This window comes from Cyrtonyx montezumae, unplaced genomic scaffold (assembly GCF_038088225.1).
Source record: "Cyrtonyx montezumae isolate F1298 unplaced genomic scaffold, pur_monq_1.0 scaffold_11, whole genome shotgun sequence".
NCBI classification, from domain to species: domain Eukaryota; kingdom Metazoa; phylum Chordata; class Aves; order Galliformes; family Odontophoridae; genus Cyrtonyx; species Cyrtonyx montezumae.
The window spans coordinates 5,565,619-5,578,125 of NW_027071837.1; the positions used below are offsets into that span (position 1 = coordinate 5,565,619).

A 12,507-nucleotide genomic window follows, 5' to 3' on the forward strand; every position below is an offset into this window, starting at 1 on the left:
AGCAAAACTTTAATTAAAGGCTTCCTCTGCTTACATCAGTAGGGACTGATGTCTCTTAGCTGATCAATGCCATGCCTGAGCAGAAAGCAGCAAGGCACACCTCTCCCCATCTGGCTCTAACTTGAAATTGGTAATAGTGAATGAGCAACAACAAATAACGCCTCCTTGAATAGCCCCCACAGCCAGCAATATTTAAGACTAATCCTGGCATAACACTTCTATCAAGTATTTAATAACATGCAGAAATGAGGTTTTAGCTTTATTCAAATATTTGTTTTCTAGCAGTTTGATCCACCAACTATCCCACCAGGGATAGTATTCAACAGTTGAAGTGTTATTATATATTTAGTTCTCTTCTTTCTTCTGTGTTAACACTCTGCTTCACAAGAAATTGTGCTTAAACATCACCTTTGGGCTGGGGTAGCTGATGGATAAGTAGCTTTTAGTCTGAATCACTTGGACAGAACAATGGAACAGATCAAGACACCTTTTATCTACTGCATCAGTTCTTTGCCAGATACAGGAATCAAAACCATGCAAGATTTTGAACAGAAAAATACACTGTGAGCGCAGGACAAATAAAGTAAATGAATGGGAATAGACAAATCTTCGCTGATACAGTCCACCAAAACCCATAAAAATGAAGTTCATCCTTTTAAAATTGTTCCTTTGTGTGAAAGGGATTATACTTCTACGATAGGAGGAAGGATGAAGAAGCACTTCCTTATGATAAAGTGGCTTTAAATGGTTGCTGTTGGAAAACTAAGATCACAGCAATGGTTTAGGAACTATTTAGGAATCAAAAAGGCCCCAAAAGTACCAAAAATAAGTTTTGCAGTTATTTAGCATAGCTATGCTCTTGGCCCCCGATGTAACTTTTATCTCCTCCTCCTTATCATCATCACATTATGGAAAAGTTCCAACTCAAAAAGCGCTGTCAGCTGCACAGCAGTCTGACAGCACGGAGGTCTTTCAGTGGCAAAGTAGTCTCTACTTTTCCATGCATAACAGAATTGACTTACACCTCAAATCAAAAGAAAAAAAAAAAGTCTTTTAAAGTGAGTTTAGCTTTACGCACTGTAAAACGGCATTTGTGTAATCTGTTTCTCAACCTATGTGTGGTTCTTTATGGCACTTAAATGATTTCTTTAGGGACCACTCATGTTACGTGTGTGGATCACTTTACAGAGATGCGGGACTGAATTCTGTCAGTGAAGTGGTGAGGCAGTAACACATAAAGACGAGCACCAAATCACATCAAGCAGGAGAATAACAGCTATCATATAAAAATGCAGCTTAGCCAGTAGTGAGCCAGTGATGGGCAACAGAATCAACCCCTCCTTATAACCCCTCCCCCAGCCTGGCACTTCTTGTGGGTTGTAAAACAGTATTAATCTCACAGACAAATATGCTGGTGCTTTTTAGTCACAAACTGAAGGATGAGAGCTGAGCAACACCTTGTGTTAGACAATAAAAACAACCATATGCCGTGCTTTTGCTCCTTTTCCTCTTCAGTGTTGCAGATTTCCTTCTGTACCAGCAGTGCACGTGTTTTGTCATTTGAGACATTTACACATTTTTCCCTTATGACAGGCCAGCTTTCAAAAGTCACTTGGTAGCACTATTTCATATATATTTTGTCTGTCCTCATTCTCTCTTCCCTAAGCTTTCTGGCATTATTTGCTGTGTCAAACATTGCTTTCCAGGGCAAATTAAAGTTCCTTGAGATGTTTTGAACAGCAAGATTGAGAGCCGAGACTGACAGCTGATCATCAGTTCTTTTTTGTTTCTTTCTGGCAATCCTTCAGTATTTCAAAGTGAGATGGCTGTCTCCCACTTACTGCCACTGAAGACAGCTCGTCCCTACAAATATATACTTTGAATAACCAGATGGGTAGGAATGCTGCTCTAAATATAATGCAGATGACTGAAAATGCATTTCCAGTTTCAGTTAAATTCACTGGGAACTTGGAAACTTTTTTTCCCCGATAGAATTGATGTTCAGTTTTGTAATATTTGATAAATATTTTTATCTGATACAATTAAGTTTACTTTTAAACTTCAGCACGTGAACACTTCAACTTTGGGAACTAGCTACTTCTGGCAGTAAATGAGATAGAAAACTTCATGTAATAAATCAACACACATTCTATCAGCTTCCAAAAGATATTGCTAAAGAAAGCAAAGCATTTCAGTTAATTGCCTATTTTTAAGTAATTTAATCATGTCTCAAGAACAAAAACATTTATATCTAAATATTTAGTTGGAACAGATGGTTTGGGAGAAATCTTTTCTATGAAAGAACAGTTTTCTTGTTCTTGAACTTAGCTTTCTTTAAAATTAAAGATACGGATATATGTAATTCAAGTTAAAGATGGGGTACAGACTTCTGAAATCCACAGCATTTCATTCACTTTCAGACTACCAGCTTAAAGCGTGCAGAGCCAGGCTCAAAATGCACAACCTACACAGCAGCATCCAGATGACTGACTACAGCACACATAAACATTATGATAATTTCGTTAGGTAACTGCTCTAATAATACTAAACTGAAGAGTGTTTTGGATGTCTGGCTTGGCATATTAACCAAACCTAAAGATCCAAATAAGAAGCAATTAAGGCTCTGTGTAAGTTATACACAAGCCACATGCTGTACTTCATCACTATCTAGGAAAAATTGATGCGTTCTCGTGCCCATTAGCTCTTGAAGTAGGGTTTTGTTTCCCTTAACACCAGAGTTCTGTGTTTTAGCTTCTGGTACCAGCAGGTCATAAAAGGCTATAAATTACCCTCATTATCTTTATTGTGATTGGGTTTCTGAATAAGCTCCATTCTATCATAACAGAAACACATTCCAGCATGCGCATCAGGCTTTACTTAAGACTTCCTCCTGCTGCTGAGGAACAGGGATCTGAGTCAATCAATACAGAATGCATTAACATAATGTAACATGCCACATATTTGACGGAGATACTTCCATAGCTAAGGTGAACGAATACCAACATGTAACACACGCTGGTTGCAATGACAGAACATATTTTAATTTCATCTGCATGCACTTCTAGTTTCAGGCTTTTTCCTCCTTTCTACTGTAATTCAGTGTTGAGAACTCCACAGGTGTTAGTAATGAATGCGAATTGGTCAGCAGACTGACTACAGAAATCTGCTAATGCATCGCATTGGAGATGGAAAACAAACCGACTGCTTTATCCAGCTACTGCAAGGAGCAGCCACCTTGCCAGTCTTTCAAAAAATCAAGCTGATAACAGCACAATTTAGTACAGGTTTTGCTACTTTATCCTCAGTTTAGAAAAGATGAAAGAGCATTTAAATGACTTGCACTAGGTGAGTAGCTAGGCTAAGAGCAGAATCAAAGAACCACTACCACCAGTTTTATGCTGCACTTGTAAATAGATCATCCATGTTGTACAGAATTTCTCCACCTAGTACAAATGCGGGTAAAAACCAAAGCTTTCATTTCTTTTAAATTGTTCTTAACCTTTAACAGCACAAAGAGAAGACGAAAAGAAACGGCGGCAATGCCTGAGCCTGCAGAGTAAAGCTGTAACTGAGCAGGCAGCAGCTCCCAGCTTTTGGGCAGCAGAGCTCTCTGTCCTGCCTCGCCTTCCTGCCCTGCTGGGCACTGGCCTGCAGCTGCAGCTCCCTTCTAAAGCTCCTTTCCAAGAGCCATCAATCAAAATGCAACACGTGCCTCCTGTGCTGCTCCAAAGGCAGAGAACAGCGCTTCCCAGAACTCAGCCTGACGAGCAGACAGGTCTGTCAGCTCAGGTTGCTTCAAGCAGAAGCCCAGTGCTTGAGCCAGCCTGCTGTGAGTGCCTGTGGTTTGGGCCTCCACTTGGGAGGAGTGGATTGAAAGACAAAAACTACAGTCCAGTAACATCGCTGTACCGACGTGATCTCTCCACATCCTTTTTCTCATCTCTAGCTACCATCTGCTTTTTATGCTGAATTTGACGATGAGATGTTTTCAATCAATTTTATTTTTTCTCCAAAAATTAAGACAGAGCTCAATGCATTTCATGTCACCTAATTATTTTCTGAAAAAGACAGCATTATCATCACCCCAGCATAATTTGCCTACCCCCTCTCTTCCAAGTTACCCATTTTTGATTTTACACAGCTCATAGTGAGAATACTTATTGAGACTTAATGAGGCCACGATCACTGACTCCTATTACAACGCCATAGCTACTACTAAGCTTCACTCCTCAACGACAACAATATCCTGTGATGAGATAAAACTGCCAGAGTAAAAGTCACAGTCTCAATCATTATCAGTTCATCAAGGCTTCACAAACCTCAGCAAAACAGGCGATTCATCCGACGGACTGCTTGGAGCTGGGCACGTTCCTCTCCTGCCCCATAAATAACACATCTGCAGCCTTCAGTGGTTAAGCAGTCTGCAAGGTTAACCTTCATTTCTGAGCACAACTCTGGATAGCAAAAAGCCACAAGGAACAAAACAGATATATTCCAGTGAAAAGTATGAACATTTTCAAATAGTTTTGAATCCCTTATGCTCTCTGAAATAAAAATGACTTTATTAAGGTTTGCAAATGCATCCCCTCTAAAGAAAGAGATGCTATGGCTCCTCTAAGACCCATCACAAAGTAAATAAGCTACACAAAATACTGCTATTTTGAATACTATTCAAAATTGTCGTTCAAAGTATTTATTCACTGGAATTAAAGGTACAATTTACTGAGAGGTGTTTTATTACTTCCAGGTAAAACGAGTATTGCATTTATATATTCATAGCCTAAGATGAAATCACACTTTCCTTAACAGAGTTTAGGAGTATTTGTGAAAGCACAGCCTTCACTGGGCCGTTCTGTTTTAACACAGCTTTTTAAATTAAAAAATTAAACTTTAAAAAATTCCACTGTCTCCACTGAAGTATAACAGATCAATTTTGACATCTACTGATTACGTACAGTGCCAACACACACAGGCCACTCTTTTTTTCTTCATTCTGGTTTTTACTAAAACTGACTCATTGCATGTGGAACAAAGGCCTCTCTTACATTTCCATCACTATGTTTTCCCTTTCTAACCTCATTTCTCTTCATGTCAATGCATACAGGCAAAAAAAAAATATATATATTTTTGTAAGGCTACTGCACAAAGCAACATCCCTCACCTGTCAGAAGGGTTTTTATGTAGGTTGCATCACTGCTTTAACACAAACAGCTTTTGGTAACCTTTGAATTTAAGTGGACCAAATCTTCAATGGGATTTTCCTTTTTTTGGTCAATCTCAGTTTTGTATTTATATAAAAGGATTAATTGTTGTGGTGAAGGACTTACAAAGTACTTTGAAGCAAATCTCTTTTTTTTTTTTTTTGTTAATAGTGTTACCATGCCCCAAGGATAAACGTCTTTAAAAAAATCCAGAAAGGCTAATTATTTAGAGACCATGACTAGAGGAAATAAAAGAGGGAAGAACATAGCTCAAAGCTACAAAACGTATCCAAATGTAAGAAAGCAGTCAGCCTGTCTCAATGGCAGAGCACCAGAACTTGCTATCAATCTGCAATCCACGTGTGTGGGAGCAACAGCCATAATTACCACTGAGAGAAGTATTCTGGAGCCAGCTAGTTATTTCAGGGCAAACTCTGCCTGCTAACCTCCCAGAAGGAAAACGAAAGGATAAAAGCAATTCCAGACACTCATGGAAGTCAAAAGCATTAACCTAAATATAAGGAAGAGGAATGCAGCATGCACACATATCATTACTACGTTTGCTTAATCATGACAATTACAGTTATAGCTAGCACCTAAAAGTTTTCATTTTACTTCATCTTAATCCCATAAGAAAATAAAGCTCTCTATAAAATTCTAACTCCAGTTCATCAAAATAAAGCAGTGCCTTCAGCCAACCCCTTACTGCATCTTTTCCCTGTTTAAAAACATACTAGAGGAGCGTTACATCAGCGTGGCTGATAGTGCAATTGCATTCACTTTGAATATTAAGCTTGTATTCCAGAAACTCAAGGTGCTCTATCCATTCTTTGGCACAGTTCAATTCGTTATGGCAACATCATTAATAAAAGGTGCAACAGACAGTTTTTAAAGTCAGCCAAGTTTTCTGTTAAGACCATTTTTGTGACTGAGCTAAGTAAATAACCTGGAAAACAACAACAGCCATGCAGCTGTGTTCTGTCTTACTGGAATACAGTCACTTAAAATAAATAAGGACTCACATTAAGTTCTTTAGCGACTCCCTTTTATTGTTACTGTTGTAAAAACAACCTGGTATCACCACGATTTGTTTTTGAAATCGTACGCACGTTACTGGTTATTTTGTTGGAAAAGTTTTCCCTCATTAAACCTTTTCTCCTTAGCTCAAGTCAAAAATAGTCGAGACCTTTGAGAAGAAATCCAGATATCCAAACGCCCTCGGGAGCCAAAACATGCCAGTGAGCAATTTCAGCAGGATAATTTTACACAGCAAAAACAGATTTTGGGGTGATGGTAACTCAGTAGGCAATAATAATTATAAACAAGTAAAACATCATTGCACCTAGCAAGATCATGTACGTAATCTTTTATTACAGTTTTCAGAATACATGGATAAACAATGGCCAGGCTGTAATGTCATCAAATTCCTATTTAAAACATTACATACAAACACAGAGCTGATTAAAAAATAGAAATGCATGAGTTTTGTCACTTTTACTTTTTTGGCATCAGGAGTCATACGACTTCTAAAAGGGAAACCAAATGGCGCATGATACTGACTAAACCGTAATCAATTACTGTTCACATTCTGTGGCATATGTATCACCTCAAATAGCACTAGAAGAAGCACTACAAGAACAAATCTTTCTCCTTTAACATTTTTCTTATAAAATCAGTGGGTGCCTAGTGACAGCTTGCAGAATACACAGGCTTACACATGTCTCTTTCTTGTGCACAAAAGCAATATGTGATCTGAAAAAGCTGAGGGATTTGGCTTTATCTGCTTTGATTTTAGATTTATTATTTACATTGTGTGAGACATGAAGGTTTCTTAAAATACTTCTATCAAAATGAGTAACATTATGGCACATAAGAGATGAGCTACCTTTTCACTGCTTTCTGTCTTAGCATTTATTATGGTGACCTCTCACCAATTTGAAGGCAAACATTAAAGTGTAATTCAGCCAAGCCTTTGTTTAACAGATAAGAAGCAATTTACATTAAGTTTGCTTCCAGCCAACTATTACCAACTTTAAATATTTCCTATATTCTCAATATAGGAAGTACTAAATTCACCCATCAAAGCATGATTTGCCTGAGGGATGCAAAAGCAAAACACTGCAAAGATTTCTTAATGAAAGCTATAGGAAGATTTCCAGAGCCAAACCTAAAACGCAGCCAGATTCTCGTTTTAGAAAACCCTTTGTATATTGTGAGTGAATTTGAATTAGGTCACGAATGAACCGTGGTTTGGATAGAAATCATGAAAATGTTGTTTACTTTTACAGCATTTTTCTGAGGTAGTACATATACCACACATACAAATGCAAAAATATACATATATTCGTAACTGTTTGCATAATACAGAAGGGAACTATGGGAATGTTTGCAATTGTCTGAATTTTCAAGAGAAGAATCACTAATTCCAGATAGCTTTTTTCATATTGATCGTGATGGCTTAAAACCAGAACAAATAATGTAACAGTATTTCTAGGAATGCTTCCTGAAGATGTTTGTCAATGCCCTCTGAGGCACTAATTTTGTTTTGGCATTAACATCAGTTCAGAATATAGTTAACACAAAACAAACATCACTTATGGGCTGGGAAAAGATATTTGCTCAATCACAAACAAACATACATGACAAATTGTCTTGCACTTTTTCTCAGCAAACTGCATCAAACTTGAGCAAAAATGTCTAGTGTCTTTACATTTCTGATCTGTACAGCCAGTAGTTTAAAGTGACAGAAATGTATATCTGTATATGAGTTAAACAATTAATTCCCAAGTCAATTGCAAATTTAGTTTAATTCATTACAAAGGTAAGATTATTTTCCTCTCAAACAAACTAAGAAATGTAAACAGTGTAACATCATAAAAAAAAATACCTTCAGTACTTGTAACTGGTAAAATGTGAATGCAAGCAGATATGATAGTATACTGTTAACATAATGTCTCAGAGGACATATAGTGAAAAATAATTAGCAAGAAATTTATGTATGAAGCCTCCAGCAATTTTCTTTCCGGGATTATTCTGAATACAAATATAATTTAACTGATATATCTCATTCTTTAAAATTAGAAAATAAGGCAAGTGCATTTCTGAAAAAGGTGCTACTACTCTACACTTCTAGAGAAACACGTGACAACTCTGAAAATCAGATCAATAATAAAAACATTAAAAATAGCTGCAATTTAATATAGACTGAAAAAAACTATCAAAAGACAAAGTGACCAGCATCAATTTCAGAAAATATTTTAGACTTCATAAATACGAGCACCCTATATTTACATAAATTATCTTCTAAACTAGTTTTCCTTTGAAAGACACTTTTGTTCTAACAGATATGTCCATTAAATTATATAAATGTTTCAAATATGAAAAAAATAGTAGTAAAATAGAAGCATTAGATGATGATGTTATTTTGTATTTGCTTTTTGCTAAGATTTGGTTCTTGAGAATATGCAGTCAGCTTTTACAGACCTTTTAAAAAATACAGCCATGGAAATGAAAAACTTGTGCACTAATGATTACTGCTGCAGTATGAAGATTCTGTTTTGAGCTGCTGAGTGTTCACATATAAAGATATCAATACTTCCAAATCCCAAAATGCTCATTTCTAAATTTGAATTTTAATACTCTATTGATTGTAGTACAAATTTATATTGACATTATGCACCTAATCCTTTTAAACTGGCTATGCACATTAAGCACATTCTTATAACTGCAAAATTAATATGGTGGAGTACAAGGTTGATGTTGACCCTACACAAAACAGAATATAATTCTCTGTATCTCTTATTGAAAGAACTGAAAGACAGAATAGAATCCTGTTGCATGCATTTTTTTTTTCTGAAGTACCATACAAGTCTTTGCTTAATTACTAAAAACACAAAAAGCCCCAGTTTAGGTAGAGTATTAGTTGACAGCACACATTCCACTAGGCTTCATTTGCATTCTTGTGTTCAGTGATGCAGCAATGGGCAAAAACTGTATCTTTGAAGACCTTTTTATAAAAAAAAAATAATATATATATATATATATATAAAATCAATACTGGACAGAGAAGGAGCTGTATCTTTTATCTTTTCCTACAGTAACTGTATATTTATGAACACAGCTTGAAACTGTAAGCATTTATTCCAATATAGCTGGATAGTCTTTAAAGTATTTCACCAGATAAGCAAAAAGAATCTACTGTACAAAGACGCTTGGCTCAAGCAGTAGTGCAAAATTACATGGCCCCAGTATCAAATGCTCCTCTAGAGCTAGCAGTTTGTGCACAGAAAATAATGTGACACCTTATCTTCCAAATATTCTTTATATAACATTAAAAAAAAGTTCCCCATAACCCCAGGCAATAAAAGTATTCATAATAATTCATCCATCAGTAATAATTTGAGAATAAGTGCCATCTTCTACACTGTATCCCATTTTTTAAAATACCGTAGTTGAACACAACATACGAGTAGTGCCCCTGGAACTGCCACTCAAAATCCTCCCTCTCATCCAAATAAGCATTGAGTCTTCAGTACAAAGGATGGTGAAAACTGATCTGAACACCAAAACACACTGTACATTTAACTAGAGTCTGGGGTGAAAAGAGAACTGCTAAGTTCCCTCTTGAGTGGCAGAACATCAACAGCGTCAGCTACCGAGCTGACTGCTCACCTGAGGTACTGCAGTGCAGGGGCCTGTATACCAAGTTGAATGGGAGGAGCTTCCCAAAGAAATCAGACTGCTGCAATCATTGTTTCTCTGACAGACAGCGCTCCACGTAAAAAATTTATTCTTAGCTGCTAAACCCTCTGAACTAAAATCCACCACAGAGATCCCGCTACATGTTTTACCTGAGAAACAGAGGAAAAACTCAGAGGCAGCTCTGAATAGCTTCATAATGTAGCCTGTATCTAAAAACCTACACAAAGGTATTTTTAGTATAATTAAAATAGGACAATCACATTTTCCTCCAAATATCTGTATAAAGAATATAAGTTCATAATTAGAAAATTTCTCTGTAGATTCAGTTAAAAACATATTCTGCCCATAGTATCATTTAATTTTGGTAAAATCCTATGCTCTGTTTTACCTTTTTTTTTTTTAATTTTTATTTTTTAGCAGTGATAAGTAATTATACATCATTAAAGTCACCAAAAGTGTAGATATGTGGTATATATTACTTGCAGCCAAAATTGCTGTATCCACCAGGCTTTTCATAAAGATTTCCAGCAACCTCACCGGGGCTATGCATTGCATTTTCATGGTTACAAAAATGATTCTGTGCATCAGCTCATCTCTGAATTAAACATACATTTTTATTATTACTTTTTTCCTTTCAGGTCCAATGACAACTGCAAATGGAATCTACATCTGTATTCTTTCAACAAAGGTCTATTTTCTTATCCACATAAAACACTTTCTAGGAACCCCCAACTCCCTTCACTTAAATTGCCAGCGTTAAAAAGAAAAAAAAAAAAAAGAAAAAAAAAAGCTGAAAGGAAATCCAAAGGAAATCCAAAGGAAACCCAAAGGAAACCAAAGGAAAACCAAAGGAAAACCAAAGGAAAACCAAAGAAAATCAAAAAGGGGAAAAAAAAGAACATAAGACCTTGCTGTTAAACACTGTTTACTGATCTTGTTAGTTGGGGTAATAAGATACAGTATGTGGATTATTTATCAAAAGTCATTTAAACATCTTTTGCATTTAGTCAACATCAGTATTCTGTTGTGATCATTGCCAATTTGGATGATAAACTCTTAAAAATATATCCATGTAATTGTAAGTAAAATAATTCACTAAATTCTTTGGCATCAGAAGAATCATAGAGCTCCTCTTGATCCACTGTGACGAGTACGAGAGTCTTCCAGACCTACTTGTCTGTTTTCTGTAACATAAAGAGAAAAAAAAACAAATCACTATAGGATTTGAAACACAGATAGTGCAACACCATGACGTTTTCTAACAGCTCTGGAAAACATTTCAAATGACATGTAAATAAGTAACCAGGAGATTGGATCAGAAATTTCACACTACAGCTGCCAGACTGAGTTCAAGAGTTCTGCAATCAGCAATAAATTACTTTCTTGATCAGAGAAGCCAGGTGATAAAAGAAGAACCTTGAAACACTGTCCCCATGTAAATAGCACACAATTAACAAAATCCTTATATTACAAAAATCTTTGTGCAGAAATCACTGGAAAAATGCCTTTCAAGACTTCAGATTGTACTGACCAATCTGGTGCTGGAAAGCCAACCATAAAATGCTGCAAGTGCTAGAGTATTCACTATGATTTAATGCAGAGTTAAAAATAGAGTAGTCAAATCAGCCACTTCCTAAGCACTTCCTACAATAAGATTGTACAATGTGAACTTTTAATATGAAATATTACACAGTAATTATTGCAATGAATAATAAATATGTCTTTCACGGGAAGACAATCGTGAACTACCAACCACAACTAAATGCCCCCACTTAATTTTCTGAAGGTTTTCATCTTTTTAAAATGCAGTCTTGCTGCACGATTTTATTTTTTTAGATCACTGTTTATTTTTGACAGAGCCTCTTTTATTCTCTTGTTTTACATTCGGGTTACTGTTCTTTGTATCAGTACCATACCCTCATGCTACAGCATCAGGGCATCCCAGTACATGTCCCGTCTCATGGGTAGAATACATTCTTTGAAAAAGACTCACCATGCTATAACCTAACAAAGTCAGAAATGGCCTAAGCACATTAAATGAAGTTCTGGAATAGTCAGGGATCAGTGAACTATTTCTGGACCACAACAGAAAATATTGTGAAGACTGCATGAGCTCTGCAAAATCAAACTTCCTTTTCCCTGTTCAGTAGAAGTTCCTCCAATGCTATAGGGAATTAAGGCTCCTTTAGAAAGATATTTGTTCTTTTTATAGTTCTGCTTTGCCTCCTCTTCCTAATGAATTTATCCATGCATAAAGTATTCAAATTACCCTAAGTCAATCTGTTTTGCATGGGAATAAATCTCTAACACTGGTTGCAGTCACTAGGCACTGGAAATTACAAGCACAGAAATGCTGTTTAAAACCCAAGAAAGAGAGTTACCAATTCAAATGTGCTGCTGCTCATCTCTAACAGCGAATAGTCCAGTGATAAATGCCCTCAATGGCTGATTTAACTGTTCTGGGAATAAACAGCTTCTACAATGTACAAAATATTTGTAAAGGTGCTTGAGCATCATTGAACCTTTAATATGAATCTAGTAATATAAGAAAATAAAACCATAATAAGCGTAGTTAATAAATAAATGCCACGCAATAAAAAAAATA

General features: G+C 36.2%; 1 protein-coding gene across 1 annotated transcript in view; it reads right to left on the minus strand.

Annotated features, from left to right (window-relative positions):
* Positions 1–10,774: 10,774 nt before the first annotated feature.
* DIAPH2 (diaphanous related formin 2) overlaps positions 10,775–12,507 on the minus strand; it is a 145,187-nt gene continuing 143,454 nt past the window's right edge. Inside the window, exon 27 of the mRNA XM_065729493.1 lies at positions 10,775–11,086. Within this exon, the coding sequence (XP_065585565.1) occupies positions 11,022–11,086 (65 nt within the window). The 3' untranslated portion in view covers positions 10,775–11,021. The remainder of the gene's footprint in view (positions 11,087–12,507) is intronic.